General features: G+C 40.0%; 2 protein-coding genes across 2 annotated transcripts; both read left to right on the top strand.

Moving 5' to 3' along the window:
• Positions 1-460: 460 nt before the first annotated feature.
• nkx2.9 (NK2 transcription factor related, locus 9) lies at positions 461-1,681 on the top strand (the record flags this gene model as incomplete). Its single annotated transcript, XM_080042083.1, has 2 exons — positions 461-626; positions 1,089-1,681. 2 exons carry the CDS (start codon positions 461-463, stop codon positions 1,679-1,681), a joined length of 759 nt encoding a protein of 252 aa, XP_079898209.1.
• Positions 1,682-8,929: 7,248 nt separating this feature from the next.
• Positions 8,930-10,755, top strand: nkx2.1 (NK2 homeobox 1; the record flags this gene model as incomplete). The annotated part of the gene is made up of 2 exons (XM_080041972.1): positions 8,930-9,296; positions 10,070-10,755. The coding sequence occupies 2 exons, from the start codon at positions 8,930-8,932 to the stop codon at positions 10,753-10,755; spliced, it is 1,053 nt and encodes a 350-aa protein (XP_079898098.1).
• Positions 10,756-23,251: the final 12,496 nt, after the last annotated feature.

Below are 23,251 nucleotides of genomic sequence, written 5' to 3'. Positions count from 1 at the left end.
GTGGGTTTTTGATGACGGGACGGACTCTGTTGTCACTTGCCACCCAAGACGTGATTCAGCTCCCAACAATCACCATTATCTGTTCAGCCCAGTTTGACGATACGGGACGAATCTGTAATGATGACGAGTGTTTCCTTCGCTCATTGTTGACGCGCTGAGGTTTTTTCCTTCCACCATCATTGGGTGACGGCACTCGAGCCATTCAGGTGCTCGTCGGAGGAGGAGGCTTTATAAGCGGAGGGGCCTTGTGTTTGCATCTCGTGGAGTGTCTGTTTGTGTAAACACTGAGTCCAGTGCACACACATACACATTGGGTTTTTTTGAGCTCGTGTTTGGACAGCGCATAAAGTGGAGAGGATCCCATCCGATGCGTTTTGCTCATCCTTGGATAGATTTACATTGAGAGCTTTTTTGTTGTTGTTTTACGCATAACAACCTCGGATTGCGCTAAACGATGGCGATGGCTGCCCCGTCCAAGTTCAGTTTTTCCGTCCGGAGCATCCTGGATTTGCCTGAGGCGGATGCCGAGGCAGCACCGCGGTCCTCCCCGGTCTACTCCTCCTCCTGCTGCTCCTCCAGCTCGCTTTACACAACCTGGATGGACTGCGACCGGAGCCCTTGCATGTGTGAGTACATATGTTGATGATTAGACATTTATGTTAAATGCTATGTAATGACATAGGCTGTCACCCATCTGCCCTACCAAAGAAAAACGTGCATTGTTCATCATAACAGCTTGTGGCTTTATTTTGAAATAATAAGGGACCTTGATCTAGAAATACGGATATTAGATGATGATAATTACATGATCTTTAGCCTTCTATTAAATAGATAGATAGATAGATAGATAGATAGATAGATAGATAGATAGATAGATAGATAGATAGATAGATAGATAGATAGATAGATAGATAGATAGATAGATAGATAGATAGATAGATAGATAGATAGATAGATAGATAGATAGATAGATAGATAGATAGATAGATAGATAGATAGTAGGCCAGGAAAAAACTATTATGTCATACATACAACTGTTACATCATTCCTGTATGAATTTGGTCTAAACTGCATCATTATTTCCACAGCTTCTGATGAAGGGAGTCTCGAGGCCTCCCCAGACTCGACCAAGCCGGATGACTCGTCCCCGGACTCGGAGCCCGACAAGTGCAATAAGAAGAGCAAGAAGCGGCGCGTGTTGTTCTCCAAGGCGCAGACCCTGGAGCTGGAGAGGCGCTTCCGTCAGCAGCGCTACCTGTCCGGCCCGGAGAGGGAGCAGCTGGCCCGGCTCCTCGGCCTCTCACCGACCCAGGTCAAGATCTGGTTCCAGAACCACCGCTACAAGATGAAGAGAGGCCGTTCAGAGGGAGGAGGGCATATGTTGCATGACATGGAGATACCGCATCCTCAGGTGCTGCGTCGCGTCGTCGTTCCGATCCTGGTACGCGATGGGAAACCGTTTCACGCCTGCTTACTCGACACGGAGAAAGCCGGTTGTTTGCCTTCATCCCAAGCGGTGACTTTTCCTTTGGCCTACCCGTCTCTCCACCACCCGTCCCCCGTCGCTCTCCATCCGAGGTACCACCACCACAACCAGCACTTTCCCACCGCAGCGGCGGCCTCCAGATTCGCCTGGAGAGACTTTTGGAGCGACTCGGTCCACTTCAATTCTTTCAAGTGAAGGCCTCAGTCAGTTCAAGGGACAAACTCATTGAGAATAGCATCAAATGTTTTCTGAATGTTTTGCAAACAAAAAATTCGAGCAACTTAAACGTTTAGATTTTCAATATAGAAAGGATATTTTGCACATTTTATTTTGATATTCTGTATTATTCTATTGAGTGTTTCTATTTTTTTAAATGCTGATAATATTTTCATCGTGCATGGGCATGGGCTTACTGCATGGGTTTTAATTATCCGTTGAGATAATGTATTTGTACTTCAAGCTGTTTAAATCTAATATTGTTATAAATAATTGTTGAAGACAGCAAAGTTACTGTAGGCTTTAGGCGCCACTATTAGCCTGAATGTTTGAAGGAAAAAATAATGTTATTCTTGGACTTTTAATGTTGTTGTGTTGTTGTAACTGTTTCAACTGTTTCTTTTTGTGAACAAAATTATTAATAAAAAGTTTCTCATATTTTTTACTATACATATAACTGTGTAATGTGCTTTGTTCTTCAAGTTTAGCCCCAAAAAGTATAGAATCTATTGCTGAAAGAAAACCTATTCACAACATTTACTAGGCCTCTGAGTTCAAATTATTATTTAAACAGCTCCCTAATATTATTAAAGCTTTAAGCATGTTCAGTGGGTTTAGAATCATATAGTCTCTAGTAGATTCGATTTGTAGAATCTAAAATATGTAGCAGGTCATGACAGGGGCCCTGAGGCCTTTCTAATGTTAAAAAACTAATTATGCACCCAGAAGCTGAGCAAACATCAGTCCTCAAAGGCCTGGATCTGGTTAAGCATAAGAATACCCAGTAAACATTGCAGCCTCTCTCACTATGGCACCCTGTTGTCGTCTGGGCCCATGGGCTGCTTTTCACTTCTCTACAATTACCTTTTGTTATTCTCAGGCAAGTGGGGACAAATATGGCTATTACGCTCAGACTTTATGTGGAAATCTCAGTTTATGTGTACTGTAGGTTTGAGTTTTGAGGCTGCATTATACATCAGAGGATAAACTTTGTTTGAGCACAAACCCTAAATATTTTACCTCAAAACTGACTGGGTGCAGTAACTGAAGTCAAGGATCAAGATGTTTTTTATTTGCAGAAATGTGCTTCAAGACGAACATTTTGAGTTGATTGGCATGACACATCTAATTTTACAGATTTATTAGGTTATTTGTGGACACTTAAGAACACCCCTCAACAGTGAAAATACTTCTAGTGAGCATAGATTCAGAGAGAGAACGGCTGTAGGGTTGATCGCCATGTTCTCAAAGTTAAAAATACTTCACAGATCTCCCTCACTTCCCCCCCTCCCTCTCTCGTCTACAAATCATGGAAAAATATGCCTGTGTGTTTAAAATCGTGTCAGTATTTCATCAGTGACGAGGGGGGTCCCTCTGCTTTCACGCCCCCTATAATGTTGTTTGCTCGTCCTGTGACCCTGCAGCCCATCGTCCCTGTCACCTGGCCCTTTGTCCCCCGCGCTGGGGCCACCTTGTATCCCATATGGAGGGGACTGGCCGAACCCCTCAGCTAGATGCATCTCCCCTTAAACACTCTTTTTGTCTGCGTGTCTCCCTGTGAATGGACCATTGTCCCGCATCCAAAAGGGACCGAGACAAAATCTTTAGTGTTTCAATTCCCGTGATGTTTAATCAGTCCCTGCGACAAATTTATGAGGTTTAACTGCACAATGGCGTTTTAGAGCATCTTGGGGTTTAAGGGTGACAAAGACAGGCTTTTAGGAGGTTGCCATTGGTTTTTTAAGTTGGTCGGAGGAATTGTCTGAATAGGATGGGCTTGTATTAGCCGACCCATCCTATAGTTTTACTCACTGGCCTGTCCCCGGGGCCCCTTTTTAGGGAAGTTATAAGGTCCACATAAACTAGGCCACAGGAGGAGATTTGTTAAACACGTATTAGGTCCCTAATGGCCCTCAGAGTTATAGAGGCCGATCTGTGTTTTGTAGTAGAGATCATTCCAAGGCCAGCTTTCTGTTGTTAGACATAAGCATTTTCAACAATACTTTTCCACAAATGTTGGCCTTCTATTGGATAGAATTTGTATTAGTTGGTCTTCATCCATTTGCAAACTGTATGAATGTCTGAAGACTTGCAGGATAGTCTAGGAAGTTAACTCAGTGTGATGGATAATAGCCTCAAAAACAGGCTAATTTATTTAACATTTTTGTCCGCTAGTGAAAAATTTGCCTCACTTTTTTCACGCTTAGAGGTGCATCTTCAAAAAAATTTGCGTCAGGAGGACAGAAACATGTTCATTCTAGTTTATTTAGCTTACAGGCAGTTGCTTTATTTGGGGATATTATTCAGCTTTTTGGTTTGTCGGTTATATGATGTACAAACCGACTATGTACTAATTTTACTAACTCATCTTAGCCTCAATACTCAGTTCAGGTAGAACGACAGCAGGTGAAGAAGAGTGGACTTTATAGACTCAGTGTTATAGACTCTTGAACATGTTGATGACTGCTGCAGCTCAGTGAAGCCAAAGTTGGTGATGAATCCACTGTATACAGTAATGGTGCAATCAGAGTTAATCCAGTTAATTGATGATGAATTTTGTATAAAAAAAGACTCAAGTTGTTCAAAAACCTTTCTTACCGGCAGGTGTTGTTGAGTCAGCAGCATCTACATGCAACGTTGAAGTATGAGGAATTGAAGAAACATTAACTTTTTTGTAACTGAAATCAACAATCTTTATTTTATTATAGGATTTCTTTGTAAAACATCAAAACAACAAAAGAGGAAAGAAAAGGAAAAATTACGAGTATCTGAACACATCAAACTCATTTTGAGTAGGATCTTTTTCATTCATGTGTCCCTGATCTGTCATGTGATGCCTTCAGGGGTCATGCGGAGAGTGTTAGTACGACAGCTTATAGAGATGTTGCCTAACACACTGTACACAGCAGTTTTTACTAGGTACACATTTGTCGGACATATTTTGATACATAAAATTACAAATGTGTGTCTGATTGCATTTTTTGACACAAAAGTTGAATCATCTTGATAATAACTTTCTAAAATGTGCTTCTTCTGTGCTACACTTATGCTATTTACAACAATGGCCTAACTGGGATGTGATATGGACCTGTATATAACAATGGTGTGAAAGTATAGTCCATCTAGTTCTGTCTAGTGTGTAACATCACATATTTACGGCCGCATGGGAAAAAAACGTTTAACACACTGAAACTGACGCTTGTAAATGAACATGCCATGTCATGGAAAAAATGGAAAAAGATCACATTTCAAAGGTCCGACCAATTGTGTCATGAAGATTGTGAAACACAGCCCTAAACTGCAATTACATTTCAGAGGGGAATATTCTACTTTGTACTTACCTTGCTTTGGTTACTTTGCCCATGAAGATTAATTATATAAATTATAAAGGTATCATACATTATGATGTATATATCATTACAGATGAATATACCCAGCAGTGTAAAGTTGTTATATGAGTTGCTTGTGAGTACTTTTGATAATCCATCCATTTATCTGTCCATACATCCAGAAATTCATTCACCCATCCATCGTAATGACGTCTTGGGTGTTAGTAATCAAACTCAACACTAGATGGCTCAATAACACACGGTATGAGTTCTCACCTCCTGTATTAAACCTAACCACGCGTTGTGATCAGTTCTTTGACTACAGAAAGCAGCTGATCCAGTAGGGGTCGCGCTTCACTCGGAAAGCACTCTAGCTTCTCCCCCCACTCACTCACTCACCGTGAATCTTTGCAGCTGCTGATTGGGTGCTGAAAGATGGCCGCCCGCTGTGACGTGTGGCTGCTTAGTGTGACGCCGTGCGTCAGTATTTGCTCAAAGGTTGTGTTGCAAAGTCACTTGCCCTATAATGAGTCGTGCTCTTATATCTTCATCCTGCAGGCTTTGGCTGTGACTTACTAATCAGGATTTGGAAATATATTTAGCCTACATCATCACTCCTTTCAAATGTGAAATAACTTGATTAAATATATGATGTTTTTTTTTTTTTTTTTAAACTCAGTCTGACCCTGTTGTCCACTCTTTAAAGTCAGAAATAATGATCGTCATTTTGAAGTCTCGCGTAGGCTTTGTCCAATTTCTTCTTCTTTTTTGTCGCCTCCTTCTCACCGTCTCGTTTCCTGGAAGAAAGTTGTTGAAAGAGAAAACAGGAAAAAGTGATAAGGGGAAAAAACATCATCAGGGTGACGGTTCTGTCAATGCAAAAGGCGTGAAGGATCCACATTAAACTTAATACGGTCTGTTTTGGGTTGGAGACGTGCAGTATACGGACCTGTCTTTACGTATTGATCATATTTAACATAGGCACCTATTAAAGTGTACCCGAAGTAGGCTTTAGTGTGGGGTTTTAATGCAAAATAAGTGATACCCTTAGAGCTGGAATTTGAGATTTGGGTAACACTTTACAATAAGGTACACAAGAAAAGAGTAGTTACCCTTTTAAAAAGGTTAGTTTACCTTTTAAAAAGGTTAGTTTACCTTTCAAAAAAGAGTAGTTTACCTTTTTTGAAAGGTAAACTACTCTTTTTTTGTGTACCTTATTGTAAAGTGTTACCGAGATTTGATATCCCCTTTGAGATAAAATACGTGCAGTGGAGATGTGTGGTTCATTAGTGTGCGTAAAGTGACATTTATAATTTTCGTGGATAGATTTTACATTTTATTTTCGTACTAATATCTCTATGTATTGTCGCTGAAGCTCTCCCTATGGTATTTGCATGTGGACACAGATCTCAGGAGCGAATTTTGTGTCTTCATCTAAGAAATTAGTATCATTTTTCTAAGGGAAGTAGTAGCCTAGGATAGGCAACTTCCTTTTACAGTTTTCATCGCAAACACTTATTTCCTCCCGTCTGAAGTTGTTCTCTGAATAATATCATGCACCAATTGGTTCGTAAACAACAACCTTGAGCCTAGCCTCGCACCCGCCACTTCAAAGTGTCCTCTTTATTCGGAGGAATTAGTCAGAACATTTTGACTAATTACCGCTAATTTGCCATAATAGCTGTGTGCCAGAACAGTTAAAAGGTACTGATTTAGATTATTAAGAATGTCTTGCGAAATTCCGTAATTAAGGTGGCATGATAAGAGAGATTTACCTTGGACGCAGTCACGAAGCGGAGACATGCTGTAATTTTAATTGCCTGCGATTATAAATAAGACCGTGTGAATTATGCGCATGCACCACGGCTACCATCCAAACAATTTGTTTTAACTGTAATATTTAGCCTTGGACATGGTATGATAATATTGCTTCGTTAAAAATAATTGTAAAGAAATATGATGTTATGCATTGTTGTGATGTCAGTTGGTGACAGAGATGATCCTGCTGTAACATGTAGCAGCCGTGAATGTGCAGGATTGATCCCCGTGACTGTCAGTGATAGGCATGTCAGTGCAGTGATGGGACTTCACTCAGAACCCTCACACTAAAACCATAAAACTAGTAAAAACACACTTTTATCTTTTACGTTTTAGTACGTTTCGAGTTAACGTGTAAAAGAAAAAAAATCTCAAATGTTCTACCACCAGAAGACGGAATGTTTCTTTAATTCCTCTATTAGGAAAATATCGGCTCAACCTTCAGGAACAGACTTCTTCTGTTGCTGCTGCTGTTAGCACCTGCTGCTGCTGCTGCTGCTGCGAGATGGTAAACAATCTTAAAAAAATCTTAAAATAACATTAAATGTATTTTTATAGGCCTATTATTTTGGCAGTACATCCGACTTTGGTATCATCGTGACATCCACAGATATAGTAAGTTAAAAGTTATTCTATCAATTTAAAAATGTCAATGCTTAATTTGTAATGTCAATAATTGTTTTCCTAAAAAGCAAGGGAAATATGACTTGTACGAATGGCTATTTCTACATAGCCTCATCATGTTATTGACATGTTAAACAATGTGTTGTTCATTAAAATGTGTTCACATACATCTTTAAAAAGCATTCCAATAAAAATACTTTACCAATAATGATTACAATTTAATTTTAAAAATGCAATATTATAATGAATCTGTTAATTTTTGTTTGGAATAAATATTTTTGGCTTGAAAAGTGAAGAAAAAGTCATCTAAAATCCATGCGTAAAAGTGGACTTTGGCACGGAAACCATTTTTTTTTACTTCTTCAAAGCTGCTTGAATGAAGCGAGAACCTTTTCCTCTGCTCCGGTGTAAAATTTTAGAAATGAGATATGATTGAGTTAAACTGTTATGGCTCCTTGAGCATTAAGGCAAGATGCTACTGAGGGGCTACCTGGCGTTGTGCTGCAGGAGAGTCGTACTTGAACGCCTTTAACTTCACATGAGAGCCTCTCATACTCCAGACCCTATTTAGTTTGTCTGTTTTGTTTGCTTGTTTCTTTTGACTCGTGAACCAGTGTGTGCATGATGCATCTGAATTTAGGTAACACGCCGCTTGCGTCCAATGATATCAAAAGAAAAAGGGAAAAAACGACGGGGGTTAATCATTTACGCAGCCACTTAACACGGGATGTGTATTTATTTACTTATCAGTATCAGTCAATTTCCCTCCCCGCAAGTGCACTTTTGCATGTCTGAGTACGATAAGGCATAACACAAACAATCCCGCAATCACTGGAGGCCTCTCATGGCCATTAAAAGTCAGTAGTTCAACTGAGGAGTGGTTCTCCAACTCTCAAGTCCATATAGGCCTCTCCTTTCATCAAGAGGTCCTCGTAAACATCACTACAGTTAATAAAGTGTATTGTGGTCAGTGCAGTCTCAAGGTGCAGCCGTGTGTTTATCAGCGACAGCAACAAGTCACAAACTCCAAATGCAGCAGAAGCTGCCTGCAGCGAGTCCGGAGCCTGCGTGCAGCCTCCGAGATGATGCACATTTATGATCATGTAGGCTGCAGCGCGTATGTTATTGTTAGTGGGAGGGGAGCACACATGTCTTGTAAGTGAAATTACGCGCGGCGAAAGGAGGCTCGAGCTGTTTTGTATTGTCGCCGATGCCCCGCCTCTGATGGTAGCCTTAAACCTGGCACCCAGCTAAAACAAACCCAAAGCCAGCACCGAGCTCCCACTCAATCCAATTAAGGCGGACTTGAGGCACTCTCCTACGTGTTCATCTACCAGGATCGACGTTGAGACAACAGGAACCGGAGGGGCTTTGGCCAAAAAAAAAAAAAAAACGAGAGAGAGAAGAAGGAGAGATTGCCTTGCCTTCTAATTTCTCCCTCTCCAGCCCCAGAACAATGTCGATGAGCCCTAAGCATACGACTCCTTTTTCTGTTTCCGATATCTTGAGTCCCCTTGAGGAGAGCTATAAGAAAGTAAGTATGGAGAATAACAACTTGGGGGCACCTCTCACTTCTTACCGGCAGCCGCAGGTCTCGCAGGCGGCGATGCAGCAGCACCACATGGGCCACAATGGGACTGTGTCTGCGGCTTACCACATGACGGCGGCAGGTGTTTCTCAGCTGTCACACTCGGCCATGGGGGGCTACTGTAACGGCAACCTGGGCAACATGGGCGACCTGCCGTCTTACCAGGACGGCATGAGGGGCAGCGCCACGGCCACCGGCTGGTACGGAGCCAACCCAGACCCGCGCTTCTCCACCAGTAAGTAGCATGCACCTGTTCTATGACTATGAGTCGTGTAGCCTACTCTTGAAATATAGTTTCATGTGCTTCGTTGTTTTTACGCAGCTTTGTAGCGCTTGCCGGGTTGTTCCTTTCACCTGGGCGCCCAAATGGACACTCTCCAAACCCCAGATTTTGTCCAGATTTTACCAGCCATGTTTTTATCTAAGTATAAGGAAGTGCAAAGATATTGCACAAGCATGTGCTTTACATCCTCAGCGTGCCACATCTGAAAAGACTCTTGACACTGGGGCACCCTTTTACTCTAAGCTGCCAGTCTGCCTTTATTTAGGATGGTTTAATGTTGAATATTTGATCAAATTAACCCAATATGAATATGCTGTCAGTCATGAAATATTGCTGCAATTGCTCATATGTCGGTTGGATACAGTTGACATTTTGATTATGTAATAACACGGATTTTGACTCGCATCTCTCTCGTTTTTATGGCCTATTTGAAAAGTATTTAAAGAATGATTTTTACTCGGCTGCTCGTTAAAATGCAAACCATGTAGAGTGGCACTTTTTTGACAGTCATGAAAATTATTTATCAGGTCGAAATTAGATGGACGCCAAGGTTAATGGCATTGTTTGCCATCGTTTCATCCAAACTCAAAGCCAATTTTCTAAGATTTTTTTTTTCTTTTTTCATAAAGACCAGATAATTCCTTGCATATTATACAAAAAAATGTGCAAGTCAAACGATAATTTGCATTGCATTAATTTGGTGTTTTTTCCCCCAATCATTTCAGTCTCTCGCTTCATGGGCTCGTCTTCGGGCATGAACATGGGCAGCATGGGCAGCCTCGGCTCCCTGGCGGACGTGGGCAAAGGCATGGGCTCCCTGTCTAGCACCCCGAGGAGGAAGAGGCGCGTGCTCTTCTCCCAGGCGCAGGTCTACGAGCTGGAGCGACGCTTCAAGCAGCAGAAATACCTGTCCGCCCCGGAGAGGGAACACCTGGCCAGTATGATCCACCTCACCCCGACCCAGGTCAAAATCTGGTTCCAGAATCACCGCTATAAGATGAAGAGGCAGGCCAAAGACAAAGTGTCCCAACAGCAGCTTCAGCAAGACAGCGGCTCGTGCCAGCAGCAGCAGCAGTCCCCACGGAGGGTCGCCGTGCCGGTGCTAGTGAAGGACGGTAAGCCGTGCCAAGGCAGCGGCCACACGCCCACCTCCTCCGCACAGACTCACCACCAGCAAGCGGGCAATGTCATGATCATGTCCAACAATAACACGTCGGGCCTCGTGCAGCATCAGAGCCAGCAGGTGGTGGGAAGCACAGCGGGTCATTCTCCAGATTTAGCCCCGCACTCCTCCTCCAGCCCGCCGTCACTGCAGAGCCAAGTGGCCGGCCTCTCCCACCTCAACTCCCCCGGCGCAGAGTACGGCTCGGCCCTGCAGTGTTCGGCCCTGTTATACGGCAGGACGTGGTGACAAGAGGCACCGGTGTGGCTATGATTTAAAAGCAATTCTTCTATTTAAAGAAAAAGTTTTTTTCTTCTCCGTCCTATTCGCATTTGAACAAGAGCCGAGTGAAATCGATGCAGCTCTTCTTGAATTTTCATCTTTTTTGGAAGGTAGTGGGACATAAAGGAAGGAGAAAGGGGAAAACAACTTTTTATACTGCGGATGTGAAAGTCTTGGGATTTATTTATGTAAATTATATTGAGACAAAGAAGACTCAGCAGTCATTATAGGCCGCAGTAGTTTGGAAAAAAGTGAACCTGAACAGGGAGGCATATAAAACTGCTGTGTATGGGTGATTTTTAATCCCTCATCGCAAACACATGGACACAAATGATTCTGATTTATAATAGAATTTAATGTAAGCTGTAGATCTAGCTTGTATATTTCTGTAAAAGGTTTGAATTTTAGCTATCTGTTGTACAAAGTTTTTGACGCTGTTGGCGGTTTGTTGTCGTTTCATTGGTATTTGTACGTTTAATTTCTTTGTAACTTATATAGATATTTGACTTACTACAAAACAGTCCTATTAATAAATTATGGAAACAAGACAGTTAAGCTTTTTTTGTGTATGAACTATGTCAAAATATGCGATGTTATATGGCGGAAATATTCCTATTGGGGGAAAAATCAGTGAAGCGAAAATTAAACCAATGCGATATTATTATTATTATTATTATTATTATTATTATTATTATTATTATTATTATTATTATTATTATTATTATTATTATTATTATTATTATTATTATTATTGGTTCGTTTGTTTATTATAGGCTTAGGTGTAGGCCTACTTTTTTCTTTTTTGAGGAAAGGACATTTTGGGTTTATCAGGAGAAAATCTGCTCGATTTATTTTCTTTTAATTAGGCTACTAGGCTATTATTGTTTTTATTTTTCTGTCCATTGGTACATTTGGCAAACTGATAAGAACAATTGCTACTCGTGCTTTTATTTCGACATTTTGCAACCTATTTGTATTTTATTTATTTACCTGTTTTATTCTCTGACAGAACCCACGCAGTTCAGGCTTATCGTTAACCGCTGCAGTTCACACAAGCCCTGCAGAGTAAACGTAGCCTTTATTTGCAGGTTTTTCTTTTCTCACTCTGTGTGTGTTTTTCTGTGTGAGTCAGAAAGGTGAGGTCGGTCGGCTCCCAACATCAAACACAAACGCAGCGCAAAGAACAGCTTATCGATGAAATCCCTGACCAAACAGCGCATGTATTCTTCTCAAATAACTCGCGAGGCGAACTGTCGGCGCGCGGCTATATCAGTCGCTTTATCAATAATCAATCAGGGAATTGAAAGGGAAACGGCAAAAGGCTGTTTGTGCCCGGTGTCAATAACAAACCAGTGCAAGTCTCCACAAACATTTCTTTTGAACATTAGGCTGTGGCTTTTCTTTTCTTTTAGGCCTATGCCATTTTTTCTTTTTTCTTTAAATGGCCGCGATAACGAACACACAACTAGTAATTTATTTCTCCTCAGGTTTAGGCTGCAAATAAGAGCTAGCCTATAATAACCATTAGGGGCTATTCTCCCGCAACCTAATAGCGCTATAAGTATTAACAGTAAACAATGTTGTTGCTAAGAGACTCGCGAGACTCGCGACAGGTGATTTTCGTTTACAGCTGAAATAAGTTGTTTTCATTATAGCGTTGACCCAGAGCTATAATTTCAAATGGTTTCGGTCTGAAGAAGATACCATCCAACTCCATAGAAGGTGTATGACACTGGAATTGTTTGAGAAAAAAAAGGTTAGCCTATTTTGTTTTTTATAAGTAGGCCTAGGCTATTAATTATCCTAGATTTTAAAGACCTAAATGTTGCCAATTTCCAAACAAAACGCTGAGCACTAAGCTTCATTTCACAAGGGTTTTCAACGGTTCCTGGACTATGACGATCATTGTTGTATTTTACAAGAGACCATTTTGCGAGCTGTTTTTTTCTGACCCTGCATCTTGATGTCCATTTAATTCTGATTTAAAATTGGGAACGAAAACACTTCTTAATAGTGACGTCAAAGTCTGACTATTCTATCTTTACACCTATTGTTGCCCTCAAAACAAGTGTCTGCCTTTTAATAACGTCTGCCTGTTAGCCTATAACATGATGTCTAAACGTCCCGTCGATGGTCGCTCACATGCAGCTGCAGTCGCCCATACAGGCCTGGTTTGCACCTGACTCGTTTTTAATACGGTATCACTGGATTTGATTGAGGGCTTCTTGCTCACATTGCTCGCATTTACAGGTATGCATGCACTATTTTCCAGCCATTAGCCTATGTTAATACAATAGGCCTATGGGCCAATGACCTGCTGCGTTATCTGGTTATCCCATGTTTTGTTGTGATGCAATCTTATAGGCTTTGTGTTCCTCTTCTGATTTTCCAGGGCTGAATTATTCCAGGCAACACTCAGGTTTATCTGTTGACATTTTACTCTTTTATCCTCATAAATATTATGAAGAAAATAAAAAAAATCACCCAAAAAGAGGAAAACTTAACATCCATTTTTGCTTTCTTCCCTAATCTCTTTAAGGCATCAGCATGTTTTAGGACACCACACAGACACCCCCCCCCCCCCCCCTCCCCCTAATCCAAGAAAATAAACCCTTTGGGCGACTTCTAAGGGAAATCTCTGCAGCATCTGAAACTATCTTCTATGAGGTATTTTGCAGGGCTGGTTTTGTTCGGGAGTGAAGTGAGAAGTTTGGGATTACATTAACATGTCTTAGGCGCGGTGTGTGGTCTTTGTGTGCAGCTTGTAGCTGTTGAGGATGACTTGTTGGAAGCGTGTGTGCTCTCATCGCTCTCTTTTGTAGAAACCCACAGTGCAACTCCCCAAGTCCTCCTGGCTTTATGATGGGCTGGTCTCCATGAACCCCAAGCAATTAGTCCCTAATCTCAAGGTAATCATATTTGAGTTAGCGGCTGGCTGTTGAATTTTATTCGCCTGCTTACCTTCGGTATCACTTTTGGGTAATAATGGCATCCAGAAATAAGATTTCAGTGGCATGTTGTTAAGACTGAAAGGCTCAAGGCTGCAATAGCTTCAACGAGACCGACATCAATAAATGGTTAATCCTAATTAAGTGAGTCAATAAGTGATAATAAAAGAGCGTTTAGTTTTTTATGAACCAATTTTGAGACCTGCACTTTTAACAATGTTAGTCTTAACCAATAACTGCAATTAAGTCGTATTATCATCTTAACATTTGTATTTTTCTTCTCTGATTATTTTCAGTTTATTAGAAAATGTTCTGCAAATAGCTGTCAATATCTTAATGTCGGTGTGCACATCAAGGAAATTACACATTCTAAACACACTGCAGGTTTTAATTAATTAAATGAGCTGGATATTTCTGCAGTGTTACTTGTGCGCATGCATGCCGAACCATGCAGTAGGCTATCTCTAAAAACAACAGATCTCAAACTTACATTTCTAAGACTGAATAGAACGTTGACACCTGACACAGAATAAGAAAGTGAAAATAATGAATTCATTAATAATACAAGAAAGAGACACAACTGGTTCGTTGGGTGAATGTGTGATTTTTGGCATATTCCAATTGATGAATATGTAGCCTATACTGCGCCGTTGAAAAAAATAACAAATAAAAACACAAGTACTTCATTTCAGATGAAGGTTATTCATTATATATGTATGTGTGTTCTTTTTGTTTATTTACTTTTACTGTAAGAGATGTAGAGGCGGACTTGGCGCTGTCCAAGGTACTGATAGAGATGTAAATATAAGGCCAACGGGCCATGTTAGGTACTAAAATGCTTAGCCTATAGGTCTATATAACGTGTTCAACCAAATATTATTCAAACTGAGAAAAATCTGGACACATTTTGAATCCTCATAATGGCCTTATTTATAGATGCAAAATGTATCTTCTCTAAAAGCCCCTCTTAGTCTTCTCCTTTAAGTTGCTAAACATTTCACTGCAGCCTGCGCATTTATGTGCATTACAAATAGGACAATTACACAGCAAATGCAATCACCTCCTTTGGTAAATGTTATTGTCAGCTAGCAGCAAAAAAATCTTTAATTGTCCTACGTTTATCTGGTTCTTCAAACCATTGTTCGAAAAAGTGCAAACGAGGGTCATTTGTGAACAGAAATACTTTGCATGCAAAGTGGAGCACAAGATGCTGTAATACTTGACCTTTCAACATAATTGTTGCAGGCATGAAATGCAGCGTTCAGAGCTCGCTGAGTGGAGTCTTTTTTCCTTCTCTCTCTCTCTCTCTCTCTCTCTCTCTCTCTCTCTCTCTCTCTCTCTCTGATGAACAAAGCGCATTTTATACATATTCGGTGTTCCTTTGGCTTTGTTTCTTTTGAAGAACATTTCTCTGGGACTGGCTGCAATTTATCTACATGTTAATAACACTGCTGGAGCAAAAAAAAACTCGGAACAAATCACAAGATTTCTCAATGAAATACTTAACAATGGACTGCGAGCTTAGAGAAGCTTAAAAAAGAAGAATAAATTATCTGTGACATGACAGGCCTTTACCTGAATGATTCATGATGGCCGGTATTCAACATCTTGCTCAAGGACACTTCAGGAATAAAGTAACTGCTGCAGATGTTCAACCCTGCTTCTTTCAGACTGGATGTTGAGCTGTTTCTTCACAATATTGTGATGATAAAAAAAATAAAAAAAGTACCTTAGTTTAGATCTTCACTGACCTAGAAAATTTTACAACCGAAGTGATTCATCTGCTTATTTATTTTAGACCTGTACTTTACAATCTCCAAGGGTTGCATGACAAAACCAAGACTTCAAAACTATACAGAAAATAAAAGAAAATAAACTAACAAAACTACAAAAAAACAAGCTGCAGAGCAATGAACGGAACAGTGCTATAATAACCGTAGCCTATTAAGATTTTACCCGGTTAAGGTGTGAGGACAGAAATTTCACATAGTGATTGACAGTTACTAAAAATGTTTTAACACTTTCTGGTCACTCAGAAAACCATACAACCTTGCTGTTGTTCCATTTTCCTTTAAAGTTTGAAAGGCTAGATGGTACCATTTAGTGTCATGAATTTGTAAGGTAAAGTGAATCAGGGATTGAGGAGAGTATCGTCTGCATAGAGTTCAAAGTCAGTGTGAGTGTCATTAGACACATTTCCGAGTAACACATCAAATGTGGAGGGGGTTTAGTTATGAAACGGATTTAAAAAAAGAAAAATCATAAAGTAGACCTCAACCACCTTCTTTAGAACGAGTTGAAATCCAAACCTCCTGCTCAGCTATTGCTCTTTTAGCTATATACCCACTAGCTAATGGGCGGGTGTTGTTTTATAAGATGACCGTGGTTAGCTTGTCACCCCAGATCATATTTGATTGAACCCGTTTTTGTAACTGACCTCGAGTACAAGATGAGTCTTTGAAATAAGATATAATGAAATGAGATATAAGAAAAAATAAATTCTGGACAAATATTCAGAATGAAAGAAAAGATAAATAAATATTCAACACGGGCACTAAAATTAAAACTTGGATGATCATTTCATTGTATACAGAGCAAATAGACAATACAATTCCCTTATATAAAATTAAGAAAGCGTAAAGATGGAGTTTCTTAAATGAGAAAATAACTAATCCAGGAACGGATGCCTGTCACACCTAATGTTTGCTGGGGCTTGCTGTGTGTGCTTCACAGTCTGTACACAATAAGACCCTTAGACCCTAAACTCCACTGACGGAAAACTCCCAGCAAAAAAATGTAACAGGAAAAATGTTGAGAAACCTCAGGGAGAGTGACAGTGGAAGGGATCCCTCTCCCAGGACGTACAGATATACAATAGATGTCAGGTGTAGAGAACAATAACATATTGACAACACTATTACTGAAACTGAAACCGAAATAAACTCATCGATATCAACTTGACTAAGGACAAATTGTGAGGGCTGGACCTCAAATGAAGACATAATGTATAATAAAGTCATATCTGCTCTATGAGGTTAGAAGGTGTCGGTAGAGATGTATAAAACCCTTAAAGTCAGTTGTTGATTGGCTCTCTACCTCTAAACTAATAAAGTACTTTCCCAGCTGTGTTCAACTAAGCTAATACAAGTGCTTACACCTTCAGTTCAGCTTGACTGCTTTCGTTCTTCTGTCCTCAGAAGACCCAGTCTGCCTTTCAGATTAACATAAAGTGTACATTTAAGATTACGTAAAGCTAGTATTTGGATTTGTTTAAAGATTACATTTAGGATTTGAGAATAAGGACAATGGTTGTGGTTAATTCTGTATAGACATTTCTTGTTGGACAAGCATCAGGCTCCAGGGGCTTGAAAATCAAGGGTTTAACAACAAGATAGGACACTTTCCTATATGTTTTATCTCGTACAAACCCTGTTTACCAGATAGTCTCAGGAAGATTAATGAAGCACTAAGTTACCTTAATAACCAAGCACTCCCTCTAAATTGCAGGAATTTAGTGAAAGAATAGTTCTGATATTCCTCAGTAAAGTTATATAGATAACTTGGAAATTCCACTTTCTGAGACAGAACACATAGGCCTACATGCAACAAAAACTATGTTGCTTGAAAAGGGAATATGGTAACAATGAAGATCTGGTTTAGTGCAAAAAAAAGCCCAATGTTATTTTCACTACTAGTCCTTACAATAATAGTCAACATTTTTAACAAACCATCTCATATCACCACTGGTTCATTAGTATCCTAATCACAGCATAATTGCCTATGTCTTAATCAACCCATGCTTTGGTGCATCCCTATCAACCTATTCCATGCAAACACTTGCCAGCTTCCACCTCATGCCAACCGCAATGGCCTTAATGGGTGCAAACTTTTTGCCCCTTCCTTAAAAGACCTTGTCCATCTATTCTTTCCAAAGCATATTTTAACCCGAGACACCAGCAGCATGAGACAAATTTGAGCACACATGGCCCGGAAACTGTTTAAAAGTGGAATGACCCACATGTTGTGTGTGCGTGCTCCCGTTAAACATGCCAATTAGAGCAGACCAGACCAAAGCGTAGTTGCCATGTCTGTATACAGTACCAGCAGGAGCCCTTTAGAAACCAACGAGCCATTCCTAACCCCGTTAACACCAAACCCTCCAGACCGACCAGGGTCCCGCTGCTCGCTCTACAGGCCTGCAGCAATAACTTCTCCATTTAATGAAGGTCTGAATAGTCCAAGGCTATCCCTTTCAAATGGCAAGGCATAAAGGGAATTTAAATTGATTAAATATGAGGGCACTTTTGATGATAAATTATGTAATCCTTTTATTTAGAGGTATATTGGCCTTGAAAAGTTTAACAATACAGTATGTTAGGCAACTTTGAGCGGTGGTGGAAACGAACCAAATGTGCTCAAGTGCTGTGCTTTAGTACACATTAACATACTGGAGTTTCGCTAATTTATACTTCTACTATACAAATTTGCAGTGAAACATAGTACACTCTTCTCTATTACATTTATCTGACAGCAATATTGAGTTGTGTCTCAACAAATTAAGATTTGACATACAATATTAACAGTTTATAACATACTGTATTACTACAGCTTTCAATAACACTATAAAGTAGTTCAAATGAGCTGATGCAATAACACGTTGGGGTCAGTTAGGCTAAATGCATGATGTAATAAATAGATAATACTAAAATAATGGTAGGCTACCTTCACATCCATGGGCTGATTTTCAAGATTTTCAATGTGAGTTTTTATAAGAATAAACAATATACTTTCAAACAAGCTGCAGCAAAGAAAGCAAACCATCCTGTGTAGATCATAAAGCCTAAATCCTGTAGTCCACCATTCAGTCCCTGTGTGTTTGTATAGAGTGGGCGTTTATCTCTTTGCACTGACTGAAAAAAATTCCTTGAATGTTACTACAATAAGCAATCAAGATCCCAAAGCCCAGACATTTGACAGCTTAATGAGTTCAGACTGCAATCACTTTCAGAATAGGCCCTGGACCATTCTAACAGCGAGCAAAACATACATGGGCTGAGCGGAGAAAAGGCACCCGCTCGTCCATTTAACTCACGGTAAAGACCCACATAACTGCAGCTTCATACAAACACAGGGCGGAGGTGGATGTAAAGAGGCGCTGCAGATATATTAGGACCTGTTGAGACTTACATGTTTTGTTCGGGGAACAGGGGGAGGGGTGATATTTGCCCCCCTAATGAAATATGTCATTACGAGGAATTCATGTGACACAATAGGGGCGACAGTCAAAAATTGCCCCACTGCTGTTCAGTAATTACATAGTTTGCCCTGGCAGCGCCTTCAGGCAGGTGGCTGGTCCATCATGCAAATGGCTTGGCTGTGCCGACATAATTAGCCACTGCGAGCCGCTTAAATTAACAATTAGCTAACATGCAATTCGTTTCACAACGCAGAAGTTCTCTTTTTTTTAGGCCAATTGTCACTGTATGCTATTCCGGCTGATGAATGAATTGCTCAGTAGGATATAGCCTGGGCTATATGCTTTTTTTTTACTTGGTCAATTTACAGGCCAAATGAAAGGAAATCGACAGAATAAGGGTTAATATCCTAATCCCCAATGCGCTGCATAAAGGCACATTTATGTTAACCACTTGGGTTTCCCATATATTAAAAAGCCTATTACGTGCATCTCAGGCTGACAGGCAGCTCAATAAATGGTTGTCGTGTCAGGTGTTGATGGTAAAATGGCAGTTTAACAGAAAACAGTAGTGTAAGCGAGAGTGAATCGGACTTCTAGGCCACATGCTGCGTCTCAGCCAGCGCGAAAGGGTCTGCTTTTCTAACCTCTCCACTGATCCCCTTTGCAGCCGGCGTCCTTAACACTATTGCCTTAGGCTACTGCAGGCCAATCACGGCCCACCCACTCTCTCATTCTTCTCGCTGCCCTCCGACATGACACGGGAACAAAGTAGACATTAAGCAACATTAAACCCAGGGATGGGACTAGTCAGGAACCCGTTATCTCTTAATGAAGGAAAACACATGCGGAGCGATACACATAGCGGGTAATCAATAGAGAGGACGGACAAAGGAGATCGGAGCGGCCTAAAAAAGGGAAATGCAAATCAATTAGAATCGTTGTTTGCTTTGAAACCGCCGAGTCTATTTCCATTAATTACATGTTCATTAAAAGTAATTCGTCTAGGCTACACAACAACAGTGGTCTCCCTTCTTGTCCTTTTTTTTATTTAGCCTATCTTTTAAGCAGTGATGGACAAGACACTGGCTGGGCTCCAAGTCTCTTTTTAAGTATTTAATCTCACAGTCTGGGACTTTTTGGAGCATGATGAATCTTAAGCAAACTGGCCTGTATTGCTCATATGTTAAACTTCATTTATAGCTCAAAAAAGAAAGAAAGAAAGAAAAAGTAATAGCCATAGTCATGGTTGAATACATTTAAAATAGGACAGTAACTTCATGTTGTTGATACTTATCTTATCTTATCATCTATCAAACCCTTTTTTTACACTGCCTACTTGCTTTGAAAAGCTCAACTGTGTTGTTTAACCAAGTGTTATGTTAAAATGTCATGTTCTAGCATCATGATCAGTATGCTATCTTATCTCCTTTTTATACACTCAGAGTTGCTTTCACCGAGGGCCCACAACCTCTTGTTGGTTGCTATAGCATTTTCAAGCACCATTCTGCTAAATCCCAACCCCCACATAGACCTGCTCTGCACACTTGTAATAAATTATCCTCAAGTGAAACGACTAAAAACGAGCTGGACCAAAGCTAGATAGGGCCACTTTAGTGAATCATGCTTAATAAACATTTTCATTTTGTATGTGTCTGTGTGTGTGTATGTGTGTGTGACTTGACCCCTTTTATACAGTGTATGTGTCTGGGTCTTTCAGCACATCGTCTAAACCGTGCCAAGTCTATGGGGCCTACTGTTATTGCAGCTCTTATGATGATGACTGCTGTTATGCAATGACAGCAGTAGACAAAATCTGTAGGCGGCTGGATGCATCTCATGCAGAGTGTGCTCCTCATCCTTAGGCCTGAAGTGCAAACATATGCGTCTGAAACACCAGTGAGAAGAACACTGATTTGTTTGATTAATTAAAACCCGCTCCCCCAAAAATGCCCCCTAAAAGCACACGTTCACAATGCTGAACCACCAAGTTTAGTGGTGAACAAGTGGAAATTTGAATCAGCCTCTTTATTCTATGAGCCCCATCTTTGCCAAATTGAATGCAGATTGAAAATAATTTTTCAGCTCTTGACTTAAGCTATTCACGGCTCTCTGAATTGGATTTGCTACTGTCAAATTGCCACACACATGTAAATAAGAGCGTTTAAGTCTCCAAAAAATCCTTCAAATGATTGTAGGTCTGTCGCTTTAGGGAGATATGTCCGTTTATAGAGAAATACAGGATTAGCCTTCCCAGGGTTAAAATACTGTGATTAAATTGTTATATTCAATCAATCATGAAATCCTTTATTTATTCTATACTGTCAATAATATTTCTAAAACATGTTTCAATTGATAACATTTATTTTTTGATTAATATAAACTCAATAACACAGACAAACCAACCATAAATGATAGATCACCATACTATATTTATTTTATGTTTTGCAGCATCTCACCCTGCAGACAACAACTGTAGTCTTAAAATTTTAATAAACACTATCTACTTAAATACTTTTATATATGTGAACATGAATGCCCATTCACCTTCTCCTAGCAACAGTAGCCCAGTGCAGGACCAGTGCCTGCTGTTTTTTGTCAGGAAATCAATACAGGGCGGTAAAATCTGTTCTAATCATCTGTACATTTACCATCACAATCAACAATCAAAGCCAAGACCTGAATCTTTATTTGTAGGCCTGAACTGAACAATTTTCCCACTGTGAAAGGCAAGCTAAATTAGAACCCTTGGTTCCTGTTAGTAGCTCTTAATGGCTCTGATTTGTGAACTGCTAAATGAGGTTATGTAAATTGATCCTGAATGTAGGCAGAGGCCCGCAGGTGACAGGTGCAGTCGGGTGGAGGTGGGGGTGGGTGAGGGGACGGTGTCATGAAATGAGGAGGGGTGGGGGGAGTAACATTGCAAGATGTATTTGTAAGGCCATTGGGAGACAGAATTACAGACCGTTGTGAGACAGATTTTTTGTAGACTGAGTGTAAGATTATAAATATATAAATAAAAACAACAAATATGTTATTCAATACATTGGATTTAAAATGATTCACATACATACTTAATACCAGTGGTGAAAATAACTAAGTAAACTTGCTGAAGTATTCATGTGCAGTTTTTAAGCGCTTTTATTGACATTTGTGTTTCCATTTTACCTATTGTACTGCATGTACTGTATATACTTCAACAACATTTTAAATACAAATATTTTACTTTCACTCACTATATTAATTTAAATGCATATGGTATTTTTTTATTTTTTGATGAGTATAATCATAATAAGATACTATATTAATGTAGTTATAATCAGATAGTAGGTATTTTTAAGTATGAATTGATGTAGTTAATAACATTGACACCTGAAAAGCATCTGTGTACCACCAACACTTGTTGCCATTATATATAGCCAGATAATATAATATAATAGAGTTGATATAATTTCAAATATGTCTTTATAGAAGAACTGAAAATACTTACATTACAATATCTGCTTATTGTCTAATAAACAATTTACATTATGTCTAGATGCAGATACAACCAAAATGTTACTTTCATTCATAAATGTTTTGTCATTATCCATGACAAATTATCTCATGGTTTGATCAGTTTATCTGGATCTGGCAGACGGCCATGTCTCCATACTCCTATCTGAGGATGTGAAAACAAGGGAACCATAAACACGCAGCCTCTCGGGATAGATTGCCGAGTGACTGAAGCGCTGCACTCCATTTCAGCCGTTTAGGCTCCGATGGTTCCTGTTCTAGCTGTAGGGATGACTGACTTATCACCAGTAACTTTTACATTCCTTACATGGGGGGAGAGCTGACCATTAGTGTAATGTAAAAATGAAATTAAAAATGTCCATGTTCAGAGTGTTCAAATGGATTAAAAGGCAAGTGTGCAAGTTGGAATGTTAGTTTCTACAATTCCATCACAACTGGACAAACTTGCACTGCTGGAAAAGGCTCCAGAAAGCTACTAAATTGTGCCCATTAGTGAGATTTGGTAATACAGTATGTCCATGCTGGTTCCAACTTGTCCTATCTCACCAGTAATACAATTTTGTTTTTGCTATTTTTGCCCATCCTTTGATGTGTTAGATATGCAATGACTTAAAAAAAGCATGGTTTTACAGACCTGTGATGCAATACCATCCATGAACTCAGGTCAGGCCAGAGACCTCTTCAGTCGCTCATATACGTGCAAGGGAACCTGTATTAAGCTGATTAAGCAATTGCACATGGAAGGGCTGAAGTGCTGGTGGCCGGGCATCTTCCTCTTGCTGATTGGAAATGTGTCAGGAACAGC

Source organism: Ammodytes marinus (genome assembly GCF_949987685.1).
Source record: "Ammodytes marinus genome assembly, chromosome: 15".
Taxonomy (NCBI): Eukaryota; Metazoa; Chordata; class Actinopteri; order Uranoscopiformes; family Ammodytidae; genus Ammodytes; species Ammodytes marinus.
Note: the sequence above shows the minus strand (reverse complement) of the source record. Positions and strands in the feature narration are given on the sequence as shown.